This window comes from Ochotona princeps, chromosome 12 (genome assembly GCF_030435755.1).
Source record: "Ochotona princeps isolate mOchPri1 chromosome 12, mOchPri1.hap1, whole genome shotgun sequence".
Classification (NCBI taxonomy): Eukaryota; Metazoa; Chordata; class Mammalia; order Lagomorpha; family Ochotonidae; genus Ochotona; species Ochotona princeps.
In genome coordinates this window covers 55697303-55722834 of record NC_080843.1, presented here as the reverse complement: position 1 = coordinate 55722834, position 25532 = coordinate 55697303, and the positions used below count along the sequence as shown (strand labels likewise).

The window sequence follows — 25532 nt, the reverse complement described above, 5'->3', positions numbered from 1 at the left end:
ATAAAGTGAAAATGTCATATATCCCAGAAAAATGACATTCAAATGTGGTAAAAAGCCCTCATCTCTTTGTGTGGATTGGAATTCTGTCTTCAGGAGCATTCCCTCCTTCTTTTTTCAAGCTGTCATTGATTGAAGACAAAGAAGACAAAGTAATATTATAAAAGGGATGATGTCATTGATTATTAAATGCTAGGTTTCATTATACAATGCCAGCAAATGAACAGGTACTTGATGCATTGGTCTTAGCCATTACTTGTCTATAGATTGATTTCCTTTTCTTATTGTAAAAATCAAATAGCACTTTCTTTCATGGATGTATTTATTTTCATCCATTGTGGTTTTTCCAGAAATGTTTATGTTCTGTAAATACAGTGGTGCAAGTTTTACTTCACTGAAGAGGTATGGAATTCCCGATTTGGTGTCACTGGGAAGCCTCAAAAAGTGATACAGACACCTCTGTAAAAATTTCAGTAAATTCTAAAGGTACTGAGTTTATACATCATGAATTGCTTTCATTTTTCCACACAAAACTAGGCTGATTACCACTGACTTACTCATGAAACATTAATAAAGCATTGTGTTCAGTTCTAACATGATTATAATCTGACCTCCTGAGAAAGGACAGAAATTGAAAGTATCTCTGATAACATTACCCTAATGCTGGGTTCATCAATCATAATCCACTCGTTTTTTAATTTGCTTTAGCAAAAGGCCTTTCACGGATGTACACTGATAATCTCATCCGGCCCTCAGCCCAGCAGACGCCTAATGCTGTTGGGCCCACTGCAGTCTTCCTGGCTGCAGCACACACACTGTGTGCAGAGGCAGGCAAGTTGAGTCAGTGTGCTTTTGCTTTTACTATATCATTTCTTTTACAAAATTTCCATAGTATAAAGGAAAAGTCCATTTTGTGGCTAAAAAATGCATTTGGGGTTATTTTACTAAAAAAAATGCCTTGCTTAAAAGATAATGACATTGTCTGTACCAACAATGTCGGGGTACACTTAAGTAAGAGACTGATAGAATTATGATTCCTTATGAAGGACTACACTATTGTAACAAAATGGGAAAATATGACAGGGGGTAGGAGTTTGGGAGGGAATCCCAGCCTATACAAAATTGTACCACAATTCAAAATTCAAAATAAAAATATATTTTAAAAAAGATAATGTTGACAATAGCACAATTAGAAGAATTTTTGAAAGTCTGATGTGGCAATTCAAAGTAATGAGATGTTTGAGTGTCTGCTTTGCCACCTATTAGTTGTAATACTTCCAGTAATTCACCTTTATTTCTTAAAACTGCAATGTCTTCCCTATTTGGTGATTGTTCCTCTCGTAATTTTTTTTTTAATTAACTGTTTGAAAACCAGAATTGTAGAGAGAGAGAGAGAACTTGCTATCCACTGATTCACTCCCCAGTTCACACAACAGCCAAGGCTGGGCCAGACTGAAACCAGAAGTCTCCTCCAGGTCTCCCACCTGGGTGCCAGGGGCCAAAGCATTCAAGCCATCACTCACTGCTGTTTTCAGCCATTAGCAAGGAGATAGATAAGATTTCATAGGTGATGGTTTCTAAGGCCAGCCCTTAGAAGTTTCTTGCATCTTTGCTTATTAGTTCTAAAAGCAATTGATTTCTTTGAAAACCAGAGTTACAGAGAGAAACAGACATCTCTGAGACCCAGGTATATACAAGGCATTATGTAAATATGAAATTTCAAATGTAGATCCTACTATAAAGAAATGTTTCCATTTATTCTAAAATCATTAAGCACTTATCATGTAGTTTATTCTGTTCTGGGCTCTGGGAATGCAACAAGGAGCCACTTAGTGAGTAGCCTTCAGCAACATCAATCCAGTTAGCAGCCCACACAAGTAAACCTACAACCTCTTGCACACTGATAATGTGCATCCAACTGGTGACTGTGGAGTTCTCAGCGTGCTGTTTGTCATGTTTGACATACCCCAGCAAACAGACAAACATCCCCATCTTACAGAGCTTACCCTCTATCAAAGACAGACAATAAGCAGTAAATTAATAAGAAAAATAAATAATGTGTTATAAGATAATCAATGCTATGATGATAAGAAGTAGTGCAAGGTAAGGGAATCAGAAGTATGGAGGAAGGTGGGCAAGATTACCTCCCTGTGACACTGAGATTTATACTAAGGCATGAAGGAGGCAAAGAACAAAGTGATTCTCTTGGAGAAGCACATTGCACATGGAAGAAGCAACTGGAGCAAAGGCCGTGTGGTACGAAGTACAGGGCAAGAAAGCCAGTGGGTTAGAGTGGAACGAGCAAGAGGGTACCTGGTAGCACAAAAGGACGGAGCAGCTACAAGGCCCAGCACCCAGGGCTTCAGAGGCCATCTTGAACATACTGCCTTTTTACCCTGGTCTAATGGAAAGTCATGCCAGTGTTCTGAGCAGAAAACTGATACGATCTGCCTTATGTTTGTTAAGGATCACTGGTATACTTAGAGTGAATGACTGAGGCACAAGACTAGAATAAATGATATGTTAAAGATAAAGGTGGAGACGATGCTGGCTTGGATGGAAAGAAATAGTGAAGATAGTAATACTGTCCACTCTGGGTTGGTATCAAAGTTAGAGCTTATTGTAATCTTCATCTGCTACATCTAATCAATGGCTGCTTTTCTCAGATGTCCCTATCATAGGAGCGGGTGGATATGCAAAGTAGTGATGGCTAGAACAGCAAAGACATCTACTGGACAGTTGTGTTTATGTCCTACGTTCTGTCTCCCAGAGAACAGAGGTTTTGTCTTGTTTATCACAGTACACTGGGGCTTAGAGTGCTGCATGTCACATAATAGATGCTCCGTAAATGGATACCTAGTCCCTCTGAAATCCTCTTCCCTTGGATGTCCTTAAGCTTCAGTTCCTCATTGCAGTCTTTGTCACAAATCCAAGGAAGCCTTCTCTGGATGTGTCTAAATTAGCAGTCCTATCCCCAGCCAACATCCTCCTTAAGCTCTCGTCCTGCTTTTATCTCTTTCTCTGCATCTGTCATCTCCCAACATGTCCGTATTTTACTTATTATCTTGAGTCCTGTCATTCTCTCACTGCACTGTGAACTCTCTACCCAGGATTTTGGTTGTATTATCCCACAGCCATAGTCTTGTGATCCAGAACAGTGTCCAGTACTTAACAGTATTTGTTGAATGAATGAATGAATGAATGAGCCTTTTTCTTAGTCCCACCCTCACTTTGACATTTCTATCATTCTTTCTTCTTGTTACCATCACATCTTTTTCACTGCTGTAATTAATCAACCTCTAAATATTTATTAAATACTTATTAAATGATAGGTTAAGAGTGATGAGAAATGTTCCTGGTGGCAGGTGTTTGGCCTGGTGGTTAAGATACCAGTTGGTACATCTGTGTGCTTGTCACAGTGCTTGGGTTCAGTTCCTGGCTCTGCCTGATTCGAGCTTTCTGCTAGTGTGGACCATGAGAGGTGGTAGGTGATGTTCCCAGTGATTGGTTCTCAGTTATCCGTGTCAGAGACTTGGATGGAATTCTCAGCTTCTGGCCTCAGCCTGGTCCTAACCCAGCTGTTACTGGCCTTTTGGAGAGTGAACTAGTAGATGGGATGATTCTCTTTCTGTCTTCCTCCCTCTCAACTAAACACATGCACAGTATATGTATATGTGTACATATGTATGTATGTATATATTTAAAGTGATGGGTAATAAAAAATAGCATTTTATAGTCTACCTTGAAATTCCTTACACTTGAATGAAGAATATAGAATTATACTTGTACAACAATAGAATGCTTAATTGATAATAATTCTGTTATTTTCTACATTGTTTTATTTGTATGTAAGCTAATTTCACAAGTAAATTTATAGATATTATCTTACCACACGAACTAAAAGAAGGGAAAGTGATGAAAAGTGTTACAGACATTTATGAGGAAAAAAGAAGAACATGGAGCAGGGGAACTCAAGAAACAAATACTAGTTTTTAAGTAAGAAGGAATGTACTACCTGGACTGAGGCTGTGTATCAGGAAGTCATGAGAAATCAGGGGAGGTTAGGGTCAAGGTAGGTCTGAGCCGGGGAGAGCTTACATTGAGTGGATTGAGTCAGAAAAAGCCTAGGAAGGAAGAAGTCAATGTGGGTGTGTTGGCTCTGAAACCTGTTTTACCAGCAGAATGCAGGATGGACTGCATTAGAGAAGGAAGGTGGGAAAAATTGCTGTATGGGAGAGATGAAGGCTGGGAAGTAGTCTTCTCTATGATACAGCTAGTGAACAATCAAGTAATGGGTGATCTAAGCCTCTGCAAGATGAACACTTAAAATAACTGTGTTGTCATCACTTAAAATAGTTTAAACTGTCAGTGGATAATTGCTACAAGTTCAGTGTAACCTGGAAGGTAGGCTCACATAAACACTAATGAAGTGTCAATATGATTTTCAGACTGTCACTTGAATATTAGCAAGTCTATTTAGAGAATTTGTAGTACCTAAAGCATATTATTGAAGTGATGAGAAAAAAACAAAACAAAATGAAAACAGAACAAAACAAAAAAATGAAGTTACAAGAGCATTGAATGGGGAAAGGTTTTTGCTGCAGTCTGGAGAAAGAGATAGGGATTTCATGGCCTCATATTTTAAAAATCAGGAGGAATAAATTTTTTTTCAAAATTTAATTTCTGTAGTCTGGTATCTTTCATTCAAAGTTTCAAAAAAGCTTCATTGCAAAACCTATCAAAGAAAGAGTTGTTGCGTCCAGCAGCATGGCTAAAGTCCTCGTCTTGAATGCACCGGGATCCCATATGGGTGCCGGTTCTAATCCCGGCAGCTCCACTTCCCATCCAGCTCACTGCTTGTGGAAGAAGTTCCTGGCTCCTGGCTTCGAATTAGCACAGCACTGGCCATTGCGGTCACTTGGGGAGTGAATCATCGGACGGAAGATCTTCCTCGCTGTCTCTCCTCCTCTCTGTATATCTGACTTTGTAATAAAAATAAAATAAATCTTAAAAAAAAAAAGAGTTGTCTACCATCTAAAACCTATGGAACAAAATGGAAATTAGAATTAAGTAAGTGTTACCCATCTAAGATATATCCTTTCTGGTTAAAATAGTAATCTTTATTTCCTTCCTCCCAGATCCGTAGGGTGGAGTTATGGATTGGCAATTGATTTATCTAGGCTTAAAACAATTGCTTCTGCCTTCAGATATGCAAGTAGCTATTAGGGAACGCTGTTAAGACCATTATAACACTAATAGCTTAGTAATCAAGTATTTCTTTATATTTTTCAATTGAAATTATTGTACTTAAATTTTGTTTCAAAATCCAAAGTGTCTTTGTTCATGGAAACACACTTTTGAAAAAAATGTATAAGCAGGTATCATAGATTTAAGAACAAATTAATAGTGTTCGTGGTACAATGAAGGCTCTTCATGTCAATCTTCAGCTTTTTAAGTTGTTACACTTATGAGCTAGATATTCATATATAATCGAATATAATTATATTCATATAATTGAATTGATATTCAATTCTTAGATATAGATGTGATTTTGAACTAAATTTAGCCTTCAAATGTAATTAACTAGATTAACTTTTTTCTACAGAGTACTAGCAAGACAAAAAGTCCATTGAATTTTTCCTGTTTAACCTTGTGTTTCATCATATGCTTGTCATTTGATTTCATAACCAATAAAAATTAAATAAAATATAACTAGATTTAATTATCAATTCATTTACCATGTTACTATGTACAATATAAAACACAAATAGCTATAAACACAAAATTTAAAACTTAATTACATTGTTTAGAACTAATAAGTTTTAAAACTTAAGTGAAATGGATGAATATTGACAAAAAACTAAAATCCCAAAATTATGATTTATAGCCTTTAAGGAAATGTTTTAAATGATAAAGCCTTCCCATAATCTTAACAAAAATTAAGGGCCATGTTATTTAACAGAATTTTACAAAATTTCAAAGCATAGTGAATTTCTTATGCAAGTTGTTTTCAGAACATATTTAAAGCCGTTCAAAATTCACTTTATGAGGCTAGAAGGACCTCATTTTCAAAAGTAGCTCAAGGGAGGAAAAAGAAAAAAAAACAGCACCAATCTCATGAGTAATTATAAATATAAAACTTCAAAATAAACTGTCATCACTACATAAACAAAACATTAATATAGAAATAAAATGATGCTATGGATGAATGAAAATAAATTTTAGATGAATTAGAACAAAATATGAGATTGTAACTATAATTACAAAGAAAACTTATCAGTTGTAAAAATTTATCTTTAATCTTCAAATCAGAACCCAAGAGCATAAATTTGTAAATTATTTGATCATTTCAAAATTATCTGACTATTCACACACAAAAAATGGATACGTGTAATAGATACACGGCCTCTGGGAAATGTATTTGCAGTGTCTAAACTAGCAGAGGACTGTTAGCTAAAATATACAAAGAACTCTTTCAAACCAACAATATGGTGATAGCAACCTTCATTAAAAAATGAATAAAAGTGCTTGCAATGGGGGAATCTCAACTGAACTTGAACTGTGGTTATGCAACAAGGTGGAGGAATCCACCATGGTGGGAGGGTTTGGGGAGGGGTGGGGAGAATCCAGGTACCTATGAAACTGTGTCACATAATACAATGTAATTAATGAATTAAAAATAATAAATAAATTTTAAAAAATGAATAAAAGATACAAATAGGAAATTTGCAAATCAAACGAAAACACACAGGAATATTTCAAATCTGTCCAATTTTGTGGCAGGTATTGTGGCATGGTAGGTTAAACTGCTACTTGGGATGCCCACAAGGCATGTGAAATTGCCTGATTGCCCTCCCACCGATTTGATTCGGCTTCCTGCTAATGTGCCTGGTAGGGACCAGGTTATATCCTAAGTTCTTGGGGTTTTTGTCACTCCCAGAGGAGAATCAGAATGAGCCTAGACTCCTGACTTTGGTCTGGCCCAGCTCAGCTATTGCTGACATTTAGGAAGTGAACTAGTAGATGGAAAATATCTCTTTCTTCATCTCTCTGTGTCATTCTACTTTATAAATAAATCAATATTCTTTTTAAGAAAATGGTGCCAAAGTAATCACTAATCGGAGAACTATAAAGTAAAATCGTATGATTATTTTGTATCTATTACACTGAGCCATTAGAAGCCTACATAATACCAAGAAGTAGTGGGTATGAGCTGAGATAGTCACTGTGTGAGCAGCTGGCCACCAATGACCTAGATTCACTGTGGCTATACCCAGTGTGGTGACACATCACCCATAATTCACTATAGAAGTTTCAAAGAACTTCTTACAAAAACCAAAAAAGTCATGTTAAAAAAGTCTTTTGTCACAATCTTATGATATGCAAAGTTACAGGTCAGGGAAGTTGTGAGGTCATGAGAAGCAATGGCCTAACTGCACCTGCAACATCATAGGTAGCTGATGAAAGCAGTGCCCAGTGAAAACAGTGCAGAACATGATGAAATCTGTAACCCTAGATGGTAGTTATAATCAAAACTACGAACACAGAGAGGCTGTATCACACTTTCAGAAGAGTCCATGTAAGCCAAAAGCCAACGTTAAACTCAGTAGCTGGTTACATGTGATAGAGAAGGGAAATAAACATAGATAGATGGTAGAGATAAAAGGAAATCAATGTATTTTGCAAACTCAAGTTAGTGGAAAGTTATTTCCTATATCACCACATGATTGCATGTTTTATCCAATAATGATTTTACTCTATACCAGAATAGTAGGTCGTTTTCTAAGTCCTTTCTTTTGTAAAATCCATAAGATTTGCTTCAAATAACTGCTACCCACCCAATCATGTTAGTACGGTATTCCTTTAAAATAATATATCTGATTCCACAATTATTTTGAATTCCTTTAGATAGATTTCAGTAATAGCTACTCGATAAGAAATCTCCTTTTTAATTTTTTTCATTTATTGCACTAGGCACTGAAAAATATTACTGACTTTTCTTAATTGACTAAGTTCTACTTATGTAATTTGACAGGATCATATTTATGTAAATTGAATAGAGCAGTATAGAGTTGTAATTGGAATTTCCTTCATTGTGTTTTTTGTCTCATTTTTTGTGTTCTAGACTGAACTTTCATTTTAAGACTATGTGGTGTTAACATGAATACTCTTAATTGGTTTTATTTCTGAGTGAGAAACATCCGCAATGATTAATGTAAATACAGTAGTAGCAAAAACTTTAAAAGAACTGATTCAGGAAAAAGGTCAAAGAGAATAAATTGCAAGTTAAATGTAATCACTAGAAAGTTGTAAAATATTACTCAGAATATTTTATATTCTTTAACAATGAAATGCAATTTGGAGAGAGTTAATTTGGAAATCAATTATCAATTAGGTGAAATACAAATTGATTTCAGCACCTTAGAAATCAGGGCCATTCAGCCAGAAAATTACTTCATTCACTTGTCAGTGACAGCTTAATTTTGAAAATTGTTTTATATAATTATTGCAAGGCTGAAATTTAAGAAGCTAGATGTACAATGTTTTGTTCATGCTGTTGAAATCAGTGTCCTCTTTAAATGAAAAGGAAATAGATGGTCAATTAATGCAGCAGAGGGCGAGGCATAGTTAACACACTTCCACCACCCCTCTCCTATCCTGATCTGGAACAAAACTCCCTAGCTTACTCTCAGGATTCTTCCAGGAAGCATCTGACACACCTTAGGATATTTATTTTAAAAATGCCTTTTATTCAGGCAATTTATGCAAACTTAACATGATCATCGACTTTCAGTTTGGCACTAACTAGCCAACACCCAAAATGTCTAGTGAACCCAAACTATGTGATAACTTTATGAGTTAATTTCTTGCAGAAGGAAGGCATTTCTTTCCAATTATCTTAGAGGTATGCTGGAGAACTTTAGTGAAGAAAATAAGTGTGCACCAGAGTTTCTCACAAAATTATTTAACCTCAAACTAATATTGAAAATTGAAAATGAAATTGTTGTAAAATATTATTAAAGCAAGTATTTCAATTTATTTTTCTTTTAGATCAAAGTGTTTTTGCAAGGACTGTATGTAGTAATAAAATTTATTTTGTATATGTAACAGAGCCAAGAGAATGTTAAGCTGCTTAGAGATCATTTTCATCTAGATCATATTAGAAATAGTATTTGACCATTTCTGGGAGAAGAAAACCTAATATTTTCAGATCAAATAGAGGAATGTAATAAGTGTATGCTCCTTGTTTATACAGAATGTTTCAAAGTGAATCTACTAATTGGGGGCTGTCTCTCACTTCTTTCCTGACCCATTTCAGGCCCTGGAAAGTGAGTTTGTTTCTTGCCAATTGCATCAGTGGATCGATCTTATCTTTGGCTACAAACAACGAGGACCAGAGGCAGTGCGTGCTCTCAACGTTTTCCACTACCTGACCTATGAAGGCTCTGTGAACCTGGATAGCATCTCCGACCCTGTGCTCAGGGAGGTAAGTGCAAAGGCACACAGCATTCCAAAATGACATCTCTGAAAGGCAGGTCTGTTTAACTCTTCCTGCATGAATTTCCTTTCAACGTAACTTTTCTTATAAAACATAAATTTCAGGTTCTTGACAGATGTGGAAGATGGAGATGTCAAAAACATGTAATGGATCAGCATGTCATTCCTTTATGGAATTACAGACTTTTTAGTGAAGTTTATATCCCTATTTTATTTGTCGTACTTCCTAGTTTATATTAAAATGCTTAGTTAGGTTGAGTGTCCAGGTGTGAGTAGGTCACAATAAAATCACATACTGGTGTGAAATTTTCTTGAACAAAGAAAAATACAGTCTTCTAGACAGAATACTCACAAAGTGTGTCAATGAATTCGTAATATTTTATTCACATGTGTTCTCAACATAGGAAGTGTTTATAACAGCTAAGAATTACATATATATGTATAAATATACATAATGGTATGTTCATATTTCCAATGAAAATACTTGTGTAAAATATGATTTAAATCATTTCTACATGCACAAAATGATTTCAGGTAGATCAGAAGAGTGAAGCTGCAAACGCTACTGCATAGTGAATGTTGCTGCAAGGAAGCTCTGTCCCCAACTCCCTATACCAGATACCTGCCATCTGCTCTATGCAGGAAAGTCATCATGTCTGTTTCCAGTCAGCAGAATGATTTTTAGTTTTAGTTTTACAGGCAGAAAACCTGTAGATTTGGGAAATGAAGCTCTACTAAAACATTTACATTCATAAAGCTATTTCTTACATACCTCTTAGAAAACTAAAATGGCTCCATTTGCATGACTGCAAACAGAGAAGAGGAAAGGAAAGGGAGGAGAAATGTCTCATAATCATTGATCACTGAACCCTCAGGGCTAAATATTCAAACAACACATTGCAAGCATGCTATTAGGGGCAATATTATGCCATATTGTATGCACGAGGAAATGGGATTATTGCCTGAAGCCAAGAGATCAACAGAGAATGAATGATTGAGAGAGACACACTCGTTATGAAATTGGCTGGTGAAATAGATTTTCCCAACCACCGCTCACCCAAATAGCTCCAGTGTGTACAAAGTGTAATCAGGTTGTATATTTTGATAAGTCTAAAGTTATTCTCATAACTACATACCTTAGATTAAAACATACCTTTTTTATAAACTCGTTACTAATAGTGTTCTTATTTTACATCTAATACCTTTGAAACTGGCAAAAATAATAATTCATTGTCCAAGCCCATTTCCAAATTGGTTTTGGGGGTTTTGAATATCACAGACTTTTTTGTTCCTATGGACTTTCTTAAAGAAAGTTGCATATCAATCCTTTGGGATCAATTATGCAGTACACCTTGTATATAATGAAACAATTTTAAAATGTACAATTTTAATTTCGTTGTTGGGTGGAGGCAGGTCAAACACCTGTTTACTTGTTACGTAATGGTCTGAACATTCATGATACTGCAGATCCTTATGAGTTCATAGCAATGCAGACTGCCTAGTGTTAGATCGGCTTGGATCAGGACTCCATCTCCTTCCAGCAGGCTCTTTCTGAGCAAGTAGGTGACAGATATTAAAGTCCGATTAGAGATTCCCAGAGCTATCATGTGATATGTATGCTGTTCCCCCACACACCTTGGTCCTCCCTTCCTGAACCCACAACCTCTGTGTCATTTCTTAGAACACAAAATGCAAAGGGACACACACCTAAAATACCAGCCTTCTCTCCTCTTGCCAGCATAGACTCAAGCATACTCCAGAAGACCTATGTGCACTGACCCTGTAGACCTGTGTCAACACAAGATTGCTTACAGACTCTCCATCTCCCTGAGACCACTGGGGAACCACCTAGTGTGTATAGACATTACTTAAATTCAAGGAATAGAAGTTAATTTCTGGGCCTGCGCAGTAGCCTAGCAGCTAAAGTCCTCACTTTGCATACACCAGGATCCTGGTGGCTAAAGTCCTCACCTTGAACGCACCGGGATCCCATATGGGCGCCGGTTCTAATCCTGGCATCCCTGCTTCCCATCCAGCGCCATGCTTGTGGTCTGGGAGAGCAGTGGAGGATGGCCCAAAGCCTTGGGACTCTGCACCCACTTGGGAGACCCAGAAGAGGCTTCAAGTTCCTGGCTTCAAATCAGTTTAGCTCTGGCCATTTGTGGCTGATTGGGGAGTGAATCAGCAGACAGAAGATCTTCCTCTCTGTCTCTCCTCTTCTCTGTATATCTGACTTTCCAATAAAAATAAAATCTTAAAAAAAAAAACAAATAAGTTAATTTCCCTCATCCTGCTACCCATTATTATCCCTCCACTGTACTCCCATTAATGCTAATGCCAGTTAGCCAGTTAAAACCTAAGATGTTTCCATTTTTTAAATGTGCACTAAAATTTAAGGTCTCGAAGAGTGGTACCCTCCTATTCATGAGAAACCCAACCTGTGAATTCACTAAATGTAGCCAAGTTACTTAATCACGCACTACCTCTAATGCACTCTCCATAAACCGTTAACATGTTTTCTATAAAAACTGTCTACTTTCACAAGAAAGTGCCGGGTAGATATGTGGAAGAAAGTATACCCATTATTTGATTTCATTTGTGCCCTCTTACCTATATATGAATCCCTATAGAACTTCTTACAGCAAAATACCTTTTCTGAAGCCTCAGTGTTGAATTTCTGGAGATCTGCACTGCTGTCTGTGGACTGAGGGAGGGTATTCCCATGTAAATTGCTGAACACAGTCTTTTGAAAAAAATCAGAATTTGAAACAGTAACTCTTTTATTGAACAGAGCATCTTTCTTTCATTCATCAGTGTTCATCTTCTTATTTTTGAAATGCAGATTGCTTCATAGATAAAGCCGAAAGAAGTGTAGTTATCTTGTACTAAGCTCCAACAAGGTTAAGGAAAATGCGTTTGTGCCATATTCAAATGCAGATTTAAAAAGAGAAATTGTTAATGCATGAATATCCCAATATAATCCCTTTGGTAAAAACTATTCTACAATCCATATAAATTTGAGCTTTAGTTAGTGCCAGAGTCTGAGAAATGGCTTAAGGTTATTGATTCGTTCTTTCGTGACAGGTGAAGTCATGAAGCAGCAGTAACCACAGCAATTATGGCATTAAAATGTCAAGAAATTAGAGGTCAGAATAACAGATAATTTTCTTCTCCATGTCAGATTAAAAATTGACATTCTTTGACAAGTTAGGATCTCTGGCTGAGAAAATTATGACAGCCTAACTTACTTTATACTTGTAAAGCAGTAATTGAGAATAAACTTTATCATGACAGCCTCTGGGCAGAAACATGACAGCACAGTTCTGGTACAAAGCTCTTGGTAATACGTAAACACCAGATCTGTTGGATAGTAGATATTATTTAAATTGTCTCAAGTCTTGACTTACATCATAATCTTCTAGACACTTTTTTTTCCAAGATGAACTCAATGATTTTGAGCAGTGCTTTTCAAGCACAATAATGAATTTTCTCTCTTACCCATTTTTATTGACTAAAAATATGGATTTGCCTTGTATTTTTACCTACTAAGGTGATGCCCAAGGAACTGCATCTTATGACCTGGAAATATGAAATAGGAAACCATGAGTGCCACGATAATCACAGTATCCTAACCCCTTGCTATTCAAATGTGGTTCATAGCCCAATACAGTATCACCCCACCAGAACTCCTAAGTCACATTGTGCACTAAGATCTCCAGGTGGCTTGCTGGAAGCACTAAAGTTTAAGAAGACACTGGTCTAGTGTCTAAGATGAGCTAGAGTGATGTGAGAAACTTTTTCTTCCCTAAAACAGGAGAAGGGGTGATGTAATAAAGCCCTGTGTACCTATCACCACTGCAAAGCTCCCAGCTCGTTTCTTCTAGATTCACATCCCCACCCCCTGTACTGTTTTTGAATATGCATACCAAGCCCATCTAACCCCGTAATTCCCATACACTATATCATTCCTAGTCCCTGGGTATTATTTTAGATTTCTAATTTATTAACTAATTTTATTTATTTAAAAGGCACAAAGATCTGTTGGCTTACTCCTCAGATATTCTCAACAGCTGGAGCTGGGTCAGGCAGAAGCCAAGAACCTTGAACATAATCCAGGTCTCTCACATTACTGGCAGGAACCCAACTACGTGCCATCTTCCAAGATGCAACATTACTGGGAAGCTACATTATGCCATTAATCTAACTTAACTTTCCTGTTACATAGTTTTTTCAAGAGGTGTGTGTGTATGTGTTTGTGTTAGAATCAGGATTTAGGTAAAGTCTCTGTATTCTTTAGTCAAGGCTTCTTTAGCCTAAGAATTTAAACATATAACTCAGCATAGCAACATTCTGGGCTAGTCCCAAGCCTGTGATGCAGGCAACCCATAGGGACAGGTTTGTGTCCCGATTGCTCCACTTCCAATCCAGCTCCCTTCTTGATGCCTCGGAAAACCATGGAGAATGGCTCAAGTCCTTGGACCCCTGTACCCACATGGGAAACCCAGAGGAAACTTCGGATTGACTCAGCTCCTGCCTTTGCAGCCATTTGGGAAGTGAAGATGGAAGGTCTCTCTCTGTGCCTTTGTCCCTCTGTAACTGATTTTAAGCAAAAAAATAAATAGTTTTTTAAGAATAAAAGAAAAAAAACGAAAGCAAAAAGCTATAGCTCTATATACTAAAATGTACATTTTTCAGAATAGTATTATTCTTACTTCCATAATGATTCTTAAAGTATTATATAAAACCAAATGTGTATTTCCATTTTTTTGGTTTATCCTTTGAAATTCTTAAAATTTTTAACTATAAATTTTCCAAAAATTAGAGGAAGAAAGTTAAGATCATTTTTTTAAGCATCAGCCATTTTATTGGTCATTTGTTTATGCCTAAGAAAAAAGTCAGAATTTTATCAGTGTGTGTGTGAATGCTTCCCGATTACTATGGGATTATGTCATCGATGGTAGTTGGTTAACAGAGAAAACCACAGAAAATTTATTTATTACTATGTAAGTGAAAAAGATTTCATTCTAAATTGCTTTTTTAAAGTATCACACTTGTACTATAGACATGCTTACTCAAGCCTGTCTCCTCACTGCATGACACATTATATGGCATATAATAAGCTGATAAAGGAATGGAAATCAGATATTGGTTTATCATTGCCCACAATTAATATTTCAGTGACATCAACTTCGTCACTTAACCTACCTTTGTTTTTCCACCTAAAAAATATGGATTTGCCTTGTATTTTTAACTACTAAGGTGATGCCAAATGATACCTACTCTTTAGAAGTACATATATGCATAATTAAATAATCTTAAAATAACTTGTTATAATTATTTATTTTACTATATATGATACTAATTTTATATGATATCGATTACTTTTTAAAATGATAGCCAAAGACAAAATTGTGTGTTTTTTATTGTATTTCATTTTTGTGTTGATTATCATTTGATTAAACCAAGTAATTATTTATTTTGAATTTCCCAACAATGTCTCCAAAATTCTATCAATCAGCCTAATTGTGGCTTTCTTATTGCCTGTGGTACTCCTTTGTCCTGGCAAAATTAAAAGTAGCATTTCTGGTCTTTATTATTACTTACATATTGTTAAAATTTTTAGAGGGTGGCATTCTTTTTTCATTTGTATTATCTAAACAGTTAACATAATTGTGGTACTACATTAAATCTGAACCTATCTAGGAAGAGAAAAGAATGAAGTCAACATTCCATCAATAGCTGTAAACTCACATCAGACATTCTACTGACAAGCTGCTAGGCTCTGAGCTTGTCGTGATACCGGTAGTCAGTGTCATGAAACCAAAGCATTACATCATTCTTGGTTTGTTTATTTCCTTTGACAGTAAGAGATGCATAAAATCCTAGCATCATGAGTCAATTTGCTAGAAGCTCTTTGGACATGAGGGCTGTGCAACATTTACTTTATATAGATTATATACATTTATCCTGGAAATATCAAGTATATTTTAATTTTATCAGCAGTTAAAATATAGTGTTTTCATTTTCTGTTACAAATTTGTCTTGGTTTTGTGTTTTCTTCTTTTATCTCTTTCTTTGATATGACAGTGATAATAAACAAAATATCCGTTTGGATCTGTTCTGATAAAAAATATGCCCAAACAAAATATACCGGATCATTTCAGCTCTCACTTCACTTTCTTGCTGCTGACATGCCAACAAGACAGATGTGCCTTTAACCAAAACAGCTGCAAGACTGGGATTCCTAAAAAAAAAAGTGAACTTATACAATTTACTAGAGAAAAAGTAACACACATTTCATCCTGATGATATGGCTCAATTATACCAGTGGCAGCGCTGGAAAGCCACTAAAAGTTATTATTCTTTCTGTGAATTCATTGCCTCTTGTCTTTTCCTTCCTCCGTAATTGACATCTCTCTCTTTTCTTCATAATCTCTTTTGTAAATATTTATTTAGTTGAAAAGCAGAGTTATAGAGAAGGAAAATATTTCCATCTCCTGGTTCACTTCCAAGTGGCCGCACCAACCCAGAGCTGAACTAGGCTGAAGCCAAGGAGCTCAGAACTCTGAGTTTCCCACCTGAGTGAAAGGGTAAAAGGATTCCAAGCTCTTGGGCCATCTGCTGCTGCTTTCCCTGACTTATTATCAGGGAGCGAGGTGAGAAGAGGAGTAGCCAGAACTCGAGCAGCACTTATGTGGGATGCCTGTGTTGCAAACATCATCTTGAGCTGTTGTGCCACAACCCTGGTCCCCGGTTTTTTTTCTGTAATATGACAAGAAACATCAACACAGGTTCTAGATCTGCCCGAATAAACTGTACAATTTTTGTTCATTTACAAGTGCCCCCATCCCTCCTTGTCTTCATGTAGGGGTGTGCAGGGTTCTCCTCCCGGCAGTTAGTCTGAGAGATCATAAGAAATGCTCAGCAAGGGCCCGGCGGCGTGGCCTAGCGACTAAAGTCCTCGCCTTGAAAGCCCCAGGATCCCATATGGGCGCCGGTCCTAATCCCGGCAGCTCCACTTCCCATCCAGCTCCCTGCTTGTGGCCTGGGAAAGCAGTCGAGGACGGCCCAATGCATTGGGACCCTGCACCCGCGTGGGAGACCTGGAAGAGGCTCCTGGTTCCAGGCCTCGGATCGGCGTGCACCGGCCCGTTGCGGCTCACTTGGGGAGTGAAAAACAACGGATGGAAGATCTTCCTCTCTGTCTCTCCTCCTCTCTGTATATCCGGCTTTCCAATAATAATAAAATCTTAAAAAAAAAAAAAAAAAGAAATGCTCAGCAAAATGGCTGATTAAGATTTCCTAAAATCATATAAGTTTTCCCCTATAAAAACTGAAGTTTTACTGCTCTGAAAAGCAAAGCAAATATATAAACCAAATTTAAATGGTGGGTCTATATTAGAAGCACTTTGAAGTTAAAGGGGCATTTTAGGAGCATGAGAAAATATGATCCCCTAAATTAATAAAGCTATAAAGCTCAAATGTTTGTCCTGTGTTTCTCACTTGCCTTATTGTGAAGGTTAAGTGAGTAAGTTTCAAGTAGAAATAAGTATCAAGCAAATTACTGACACACATTTAACTTCGGTTGGTGAATAAATCTTTAATTTAGGTTTATCTTTTGTTCACATAATTAGTGCAGTCCTTAAGTAGTCTGTGATCATCAATCCTTCACTAGAAAAGCATAAATAATGCAACTGGTCAAAGATGTATGTCATTTATGTAAGATGTGTTTTTTTTCTCATCCTTGTGTTATTTTTATTATGTGGTGTTGAGAAATGCTAATTATTGATTTTTCAGAAATTAACAGCAAATGTTTTCACAAGGGTCTAGAGACGTATATTACTCAAGGGAAGAGGAGTGCAAATTGCAGTCTGCAGTTTATAATAGAAATAGCTGGAAGGGATTTCCTTATCTTCCATTAGCATAGTGTTACCTCAGCATAAATTAACAATTATTCAAAACATACTGCATGCTTCAATTTGAACTACCTAGGCAAATCAGTTAGATGTTTAGGATTCATTTTGAAAGATTTTAAACATCTTGATTATGAGCCTATTAAAACCATTTAAAACCAAATACTGTACATCTAAATTATGGTTTCCCACTTATATAAAAATTCAATAATATTTTCTTCTGCTGAATACATGTAATAACATTTTAATATGAATTTAATTTACCAAAAGTATATTTTATGATTTTGCAGTCTGTATACTATCTGTCTTCATGTTATTTCCATATACCACTTTTGTTAATCTTATTATTTGGTTTCCTTGATTAGACACTCCAAATCAACTGATAAAGGCCAGTATCTGTACCACTATTTCTCTATGATTCCTTCCTTTGCACCCCCACCTCTCCCTCAGTCTCTCCCCTCCTCTTCCTCTGTCTTATGAACCAGCTATCATAGAGTTTATTTCATGTAAAGTTCTTCAGCCATACAGATTTTGGCAGCATTTGATTTCTCCCATGGGTGGTTAAGCATTTGGAGGTTGAGTCTTCTCCTTAGACACTATGGATCAACTCAAAAATGAGCAAAGAACCAAAAACATGGAAGAATCCTTCAAAGACCCATCTGTTAAAATCCCTGCTTCTAAACAGCCTAATCTCTGAATCATCCAGAAAATAGTATTTTCATTGTCATCTTTAGGATCAGTAAGTAAAATTACAAAAGGACTCTGATGCTTCTACCACAGAGCTTTAAAACAGTGTTTGTTTCTCAAATACTCTAAAGCCTCAGTGAAAATGTCTCTTGCTTAAACATATTGTTTTGGTCAGTGATACTCAGACATGAAGCAAAAAGGAACGGTGTAGTTCTCTCATTTGTTAGACCTCAATATCAATCCTATTTGTGTCTGTCAAGACCTCAGCACGTCACCTTGTCAAAGAGATAATAAAGACTTAAAAAAAAAGGACATAACTTGAGGACATCAATACTATTTGAAATATGCCAGGCACGAAAAGAATAATACTGCGATTCCACTAATGGAATATACCATGAGTGGTCAAATTTATAAAGATAGAAAGTCAAATGATGGTTGTCAGGAGCTAGGGGAAGGTAGGGGATAACTTTTATTAATAGGTGCAGTGGTTTAGCTTTGTAGATGAAGTCTGGAGTTTGTACAATGTGAATGTGCACACCACTGCTAGTGAACAGTATACTTAAAAATGATCACAGTGGTACATTTTGTGGATATTTTGCCACTATGACACTTTTGAAATCGGATAATGAGAAGGGTTTAGTAAATTGCTTTATTGAAAAGATCTGGGCATGATAGAGTGGATGACCAAGAGAAGGCCCCTGTTGGGGACAAGGAGAGAAAGCCATTACTAGAACCTGACAAGGAAAGTGGTCACCTGCAGCAGCTATAACTTTAGGGAGAGGAATGCCACCCAGTTACTGTGGAAGGGACCTGGCAAGGAGAAGCCATACAGGAAATATCTTGCCCAGTGGGGAAGTATGGAGTGAAGGAGTATGCTGATGTGGTCCATAGAGGCTGGCCTCATGAAGACAAGGAAAGTGTCTAGCTCTGCCATCAGTTCCCCCCTGCCCCGGGCTATCCGTTTCTCTGTGCTGAGAAACTGATTTAAGGCCGCCAGGTTAAGACATCCACTATGAGCTACAATAAGTACATGTTCTCTTCCTACTGCAGTTAATTTAGGCAAATATTATCTGGAAAAAATGAGTGATCTTGACACCTGTGGTACTGACTAGCTTTAAAAAATATCAACAGAACATTTTCTATCCAGAGGAAATGGAACTTGCGTTTTCAAGCTCATTTAAATCAATTATATATCATCATTATAATTCTTCATTCCAAGGAAGAGATAAAAATAAGGAGGAAGACAAGTCTCTTAATTCTGTTTAGGTTGACCCCCCAAAACAATCAAGAATAAAGGTAGATAACTGAACGAATCAGATGTTATCTAACGTAATCTACTAATTAAAGCAAATATGATTCTTCCTTATTTGAGTTGCCAAATAGTTGCTTAAAGATTCTAATAATTTTACTGAAATAGATTTAAGCTTAGTGAGGTTGATTGTTAAAAGGAAAATTATCTCTTCTCCTATTTGTCATTTCTATGAAAAACTAGAAGCAGTTGAATGTAAAATAGCATTTTTAATTTTTTATAAAGCTTAATGTTTATAAACCAAGAAATAATAAAGTACAGATATTATTTGCTTGATTTATTTTGCTCCTTTTTCACCATTAAAAAGTAATGCCTTATAGATCTTGTTTTATTGCAACAATAAACCAGAAGCAAAAGTTTATCACTTAAAATACAGCCTGTCATTAGATAACTTTTCCTTTTATCATTTCAGGCTTCTCAAAATTTCATTGTTCGGTCTATTTGTGCATATTTAAAGAATTGTAGGTGGAAACAGAAAAATAACATCAATCACATACATTTGTATGTGTGTCAGATTTGCACTCTCTGATTAACAATAAGAGTATCTGTTTTCAAGCATTAACATAAAGCGTTGCAAATAAGAACTTTATGAGACAGACAATACTATGGAAAAATTCTGAAAGTTTTTACTGTGTATATAAGCAGCAACTTTTACTATTTTTCTTTAATTTACTGAAAACGGCTAATTCACTACAGATTTGGACATAATCCAATATTTAGCATTGTGGATAATATACCAGTACTACTTTACGAAGTGTTGATTTTTCTGAAAAACAATTAAAAGCTTATACATAATAAATGAAATTTAGTATCTGAACGGCATCAAGTTTACAGTGTCATGACAAACAGTATGATGTACTAATAATGTAGACTCTCAAATTTGTTTTGTTTTGTTTTGTTTTTCTCTCTCTCTCTGTAAAAAATCTGCCTTTAATATAAAAATAAAATAAATCTTTTAAAAAGGAGCTTCTTCTTTGGGAATTGAGGTACATGTTATCACTCATTTGCCCTCCAAGTGAACACCTTTGTACAGGGCATAGATGGTATACCATACCTTGTGACCCTAGTCTACATGGAAGATGAAAGCTCTTTCTGAGTGTAAGCAGAAGGAAAGTGGACTTGGATGAAGATGTGGGTGATTTTGTAACCTGTTAGGTGGGTCCTGGAGGAGTTTACAAAGGAGAATCTCACAGTACTAGGAAATGGGATGATGGGAAGTATGGACAAGACAAAAACAAAGTCTCTAATAGAAATTTTCCCCAGTGGAAGCATCATATTACAGATAAACAAGCAAAACTGAGTTATGTGTCATATTTGTGCATAAAATCTAAAAATCACATATATTTTTCAAATTATTTTATTCACTTACTCATAACTCAGTTTCAATTTCCCTTTACTTCCCTGACTTCTGCAGGTTTTATATAGCAATTTGTTAAGTTGTTGAAACTATTTCTTATACTTTTTAATTATTATTTTATTTTGATAATCTTTACATAGTTGATTTAGGACACAGAGGGTCAAGATCTACAGGAGAGTGGATAAGATCATTGTTTCCACATTCTCTCTTTCTTTTTTTTTTTCTGTGTCTGGGGTAAAGGGAGAGATAAAGGATAGGCCCCACCCAGCCTCCCACCCACCCCGGGGTCCCCAATGTGGGTCATGCTCCAAGGGCACTGTCCAAGTGGTTTTGATAATTCAACAGTTGTGAATTGCTGCCAATCTTGCCATTCCAAGTATAATGAAATTCTCTCTTGTACTTTTTAAATAAACATAACAATTTCCAATCTTTTTTATTTCTTTTCTATTTGTAAGTAATAGAGAAAAAATCTCGCATCTGCTGGTTCATTCCCCCAAATATTCAAAATGCAACAGCCAGCATTAAGGCGAAGCCAGGAACTCAGAACTCTATCAGGGCCTCCCATATGAGTGTCAGGAACCCAAATACTTAGCCATCAATCTAACACCTTACATGTTACACATCAGCAGGAAGCTGGGCTGAAAGCAGAGGAACTGAGACTTAAAACAACCACTCACATACAGATGTACCAAATGCAAGCCCCATTTAAACCTAATTCTTGATAGGGAGAAAATAAATGCAAAGAGAAAGTATTACTAGGGCCCAGTGTAATGGCTCTGAGGCTAAATCCTTGCCTTGTAATGTGCAGGGATCCCATATGGGTGCTGGTTCATGTCCCAGATGCTCCACTTCTCATTCAGTTTCCTGCTTATAGCTTTGGAAAGTGGTGAATGACCCAAAGCCTTAGGAACCTGCACCTGTGTGGGAGACTCAGAGAAGGCTCCTGGCTCCTGACTTTGGATTGGCTCAGCTCTAACCATTGCAGCCATTTCAGGAATGGACCAGCAGATGGAGGATCTTTGTATGTCTCCTTCTCTCTGTAAATACAATCTTCCTTTCCGATAAAAATAAATAAATCTTTTTAAACAAAAAATACTACTGTCAATAAATTTTTGACACTTTTTGTAAAAACAGGCAAGAATCCATTTAACAGTTTTAAATTCCAACTCTTAAGAAACTAACTAATTTTTATTTCTGTCTGAACAATTACTGGTGAAAAAATAAATTGATATTTCTTACATAATTATTTTGTGAGATACAAACGAGTTTGGGTAGGTAAGAGTTTCAACATTTTAGTACCCTAAAGGCCAGCATTCTCTAGGTCATTCACAGTATTCACCATTACATTCTAGGTCCACAAATATATGAAGAAAATACATCCACAAATCAACATAATCATTTTATAGTACAACTTGACAGTAAAATTAAATGTATTTATATGACTCACCAATCTCATATCTAGATATAACCAACAAAAATGGTTCTTTATTTATATCAGAACATATAACAAAAGTTTTCTAAGAAACTTTATTCATAATAGGCTGAAGCTATTAACAACCCAAATATTCATCAACAGGAAAACTGATAAACTATGGTAAGAATGAAAAGGAATACTAAACGGCAACTTTTGAATACCATGAAAGAAGAGTTTCACAAACAGCAGGATGATTTGAAAAAAAAGGTGGGGGCAGGGCCCGGAGCAATGGCTCAGTGGTTAAATCCTTACCTTGTAACATGCCAGGATCCCGTATGGGCACCATTTCGTATCCTGACAGCTCCACTTCCCATTCAGCTCCCTGATTGTGGCCTGGTAAAGCAGTAAAGGATGACCCAAAACCTTGGGACCCTGCACCCGTGTGAGAGACCTAGAATAGGCTCCTGTTTCCTGGCCTGAGATCCGCTCAGCTCCAGCCATTGAAGCCACTTGGGGAGTGAACCAGCAAATGGAAATAAATCTGCCTTTCCAATAAAAATAAATGAATCTTTTTTAAAAAGAAGACAAAAATATATACTGTAAGATTCACTTATCAGAAATTCAAAGGTGTAAAAATAACAGTAATAAATATAAAATAGTCATTGGTTTGACAGGATGTGAGAATTGAGAATATTGGCGAGGGAGTTGTAGAAGGTAAACTGTACATTTGTATAATCTCAGGTAACCACCACCCAGACAAGACATGGAAGCTTCCAATTCTGTTCCAGAAATCTCTGTCTTGATCTGAGTGGCAGTTCTAAGAGGCAGAAAGATAAACAAATATATACAATCACATATGTGTATATTTGTCAACTTATACAGTTAGGATTAGTGTACTTTATTTCTCTCAACCCTTAAGAAATGAGTGAGAATTTACATAAAAATGTTCAAGTCAAAAGAAACAAATTCAGCAATGACAGAAGCCTAAGAAAGAATATTATTATTTAAGGAATTGACATTTTCATGTTATTCTATCATAAATACGCTAGTCTTTAATATTTGTAGAACATCAGAGGTTTTGTTGGTCACATTTGCTTTGAAAATCCTAGTGACTTAAGCCTATATGAGGAGTGTATGAAATACATGAGATTCCTATTAGTGTTTAAGTAAACAGTTGCTATAATTCACTGATTCCATGATGAAAGTCATTTACATCTCAGCACTACAAACATGATGTGACTCGCAGTCAGTTAATGGTGAGTTGTGGAATCAGTAAGACTTACTTTTTAATGATACATCCAGCGATGAACCTTTCCCGTGTTTTCTTTTCCATACCGCATTGCAAATACGCATGAGCTCACTTTGCAGCATTAACTCATTCTTTCTTCTTTGGAAAGGGCAAAAGTTTTGAATATTAAAATTCAAAAGAATTCACAAATTCTACTGTCTACTTGAATCAGACAGAATAAGGCACGAAGCAAGTGCTATGTGCATACTTGCATAGGTCACAAGAGCAGTGGGCATTCCAGAGGGTAGCTGTGTAGCAGTACTGATGCAGTTTTACTAGATTTTTCTCAATTTAGGGGAGAGAAGCTAAACCTCACTTCCTAACCTGCAAATGTTGTCTCAAACAGAAACCATATTGATGGGATTCCAGGTGTGACCTCAGTGGAGTATAAGCATTATGAAGACAAGAGTCTTGATCCATTATGCTTGATGATTATCACAAATAACTTGAATGCCACCTGGTATACTATATATCCTATGAGTAAATAAAGGTAGCATTCATTTTCTGAAAATGCCATTTGAGATCATATAAAAAGAATTTGCCTTGTAATTTGGTGTAGTAAATTTTGTTTTATTTTCTATGTTAAGAGAGCATCTGTATGTGGCAAAACAAAAAAAAAAATTTTTGTGCTGTTGACTAATTCCCACTTTGTGTTCCAGCCTCAGCTCATGTTCTTTCTCTTCAAGTTATTTCACAAGAGCCCCACTTCTCTTGAGCTTATTGCTAATCCCGCTTTATTTTCTGGGTCTGTAGACTTCTTGGTGGCCATTTAGTGTCTGACTTTGTGTCCCTTCGCATTATGTTATCATCCAATAAATACTTATGAACTTAGTTGTTTTGATAGTATTGAATTGTAAAAGTGAAGAACTCTGAAGGTTTCTAAACTACTGTGCTCATCTTTTTTCAGACTTTCAGTTTTATACAGATGCCCCACCATTGCCCTACTTCTATATTTAGCAAATATTTTTAGACCCTCTATTAAATCTAAACCTCAAATTCCTGGCTTACAAAAATTTGCAACCTCAGTGAGCAAACGTATATGAATAGCTGTGTGTTAAATTCCATAATAAAGGTGGAAAATAGGCTGTGAAGATACAGAGACCCGGTAAGTGAAAGGTTTAAATCCCTGCCCAAGGTCAGCATTCTGAGAGAGTTTTCTACTACGGAGGGAATAGTTCTCAGAACAATCTCTTCATTGTCATGATTCATGGGATTGCAGAATAGGTCCTGTATTTCACCAAGTCACTCTCCTTTTTATAACACCTACCTATTTGACAACTGGTCATCAATAACTCCCTAAAAGTTAGGGAGGACAGAAAACATGATGCTGTGGAGCAGATGAAAACAGACAGTGGGTACTTATTGTCCTTTGATGCATTTGGTAACAGTAGGAAGTATAAATGAAATGGAGGGTTCAGTGCGGTAGCCTAGTGGCTGAAGTCCTCACCTTGCATGTGCCAGGATCCATCTCATATGGGCGCTGGTTCTGATCCTGGTGGCCCTGCTTCCCATCCAGCACCCACATGGGAGACCTGGAGAAAGCTCCTGGCCCCTGGCTTCAGATCAGCTCAGCTCCCAGCCAATGATTCACTGGGGGAGTGAATCAGCAGATGGAGGATCTTCCTCTCTGTCTGTCCTCCTCTCTGTATATCTGACTTTCCAGTAGGAATAAATAAACCTAAAAAAAAAAAAAAAGAAAGAAATAGAACGTAGCAGAAACAACATGCTTTTCAAGATCAGAAAAACTATATATTTAACTTAGAGTATATAGGATAACCAAAAGATAATATTGGAATAAGATCCTTTGAGTCATGAAGACATATGATAAAGATCACAGGTAAGAGGTGTTCAGTTTAGTTTCAAAAGAAATACATGTTGGGGCTGGCTTCATGGTGCACTGATTTAAGCTTCCATCTGTGAGACCAATGTACCAAATCCTGGCTGCTACACTGTTAATCCAGCTTCCTGCTAATGCACCTGTGAAAGCAGCAAAACATGGTTCAACCACCTGGGCTCCTACCACCCACCTGGCAGGCCTAGTTGACATTCCAGGCTGCTGGCTTCATCCT

General features: G+C 36.6%; 1 protein-coding gene across 8 annotated transcripts in view; it reads left to right on the top strand.

The window, feature by feature from the left end:
* The window catches only part of NBEA (neurobeachin), a 582506-nt gene that overhangs the window by 519830 nt on the left and 37144 nt on the right, over positions 1-25532 (top strand). For all 8 annotated transcript variants that reach the window (XM_058670864.1, XM_058670863.1, XM_058670859.1 and 5 more), the window contains one exon: positions 9317-9484. In XM_058670864.1, the coding sequence (XP_058526847.1) occupies positions 9317-9484 (168 nt within the window). The remainder of the gene's footprint in view (positions 1-9316; positions 9485-25532) is intronic.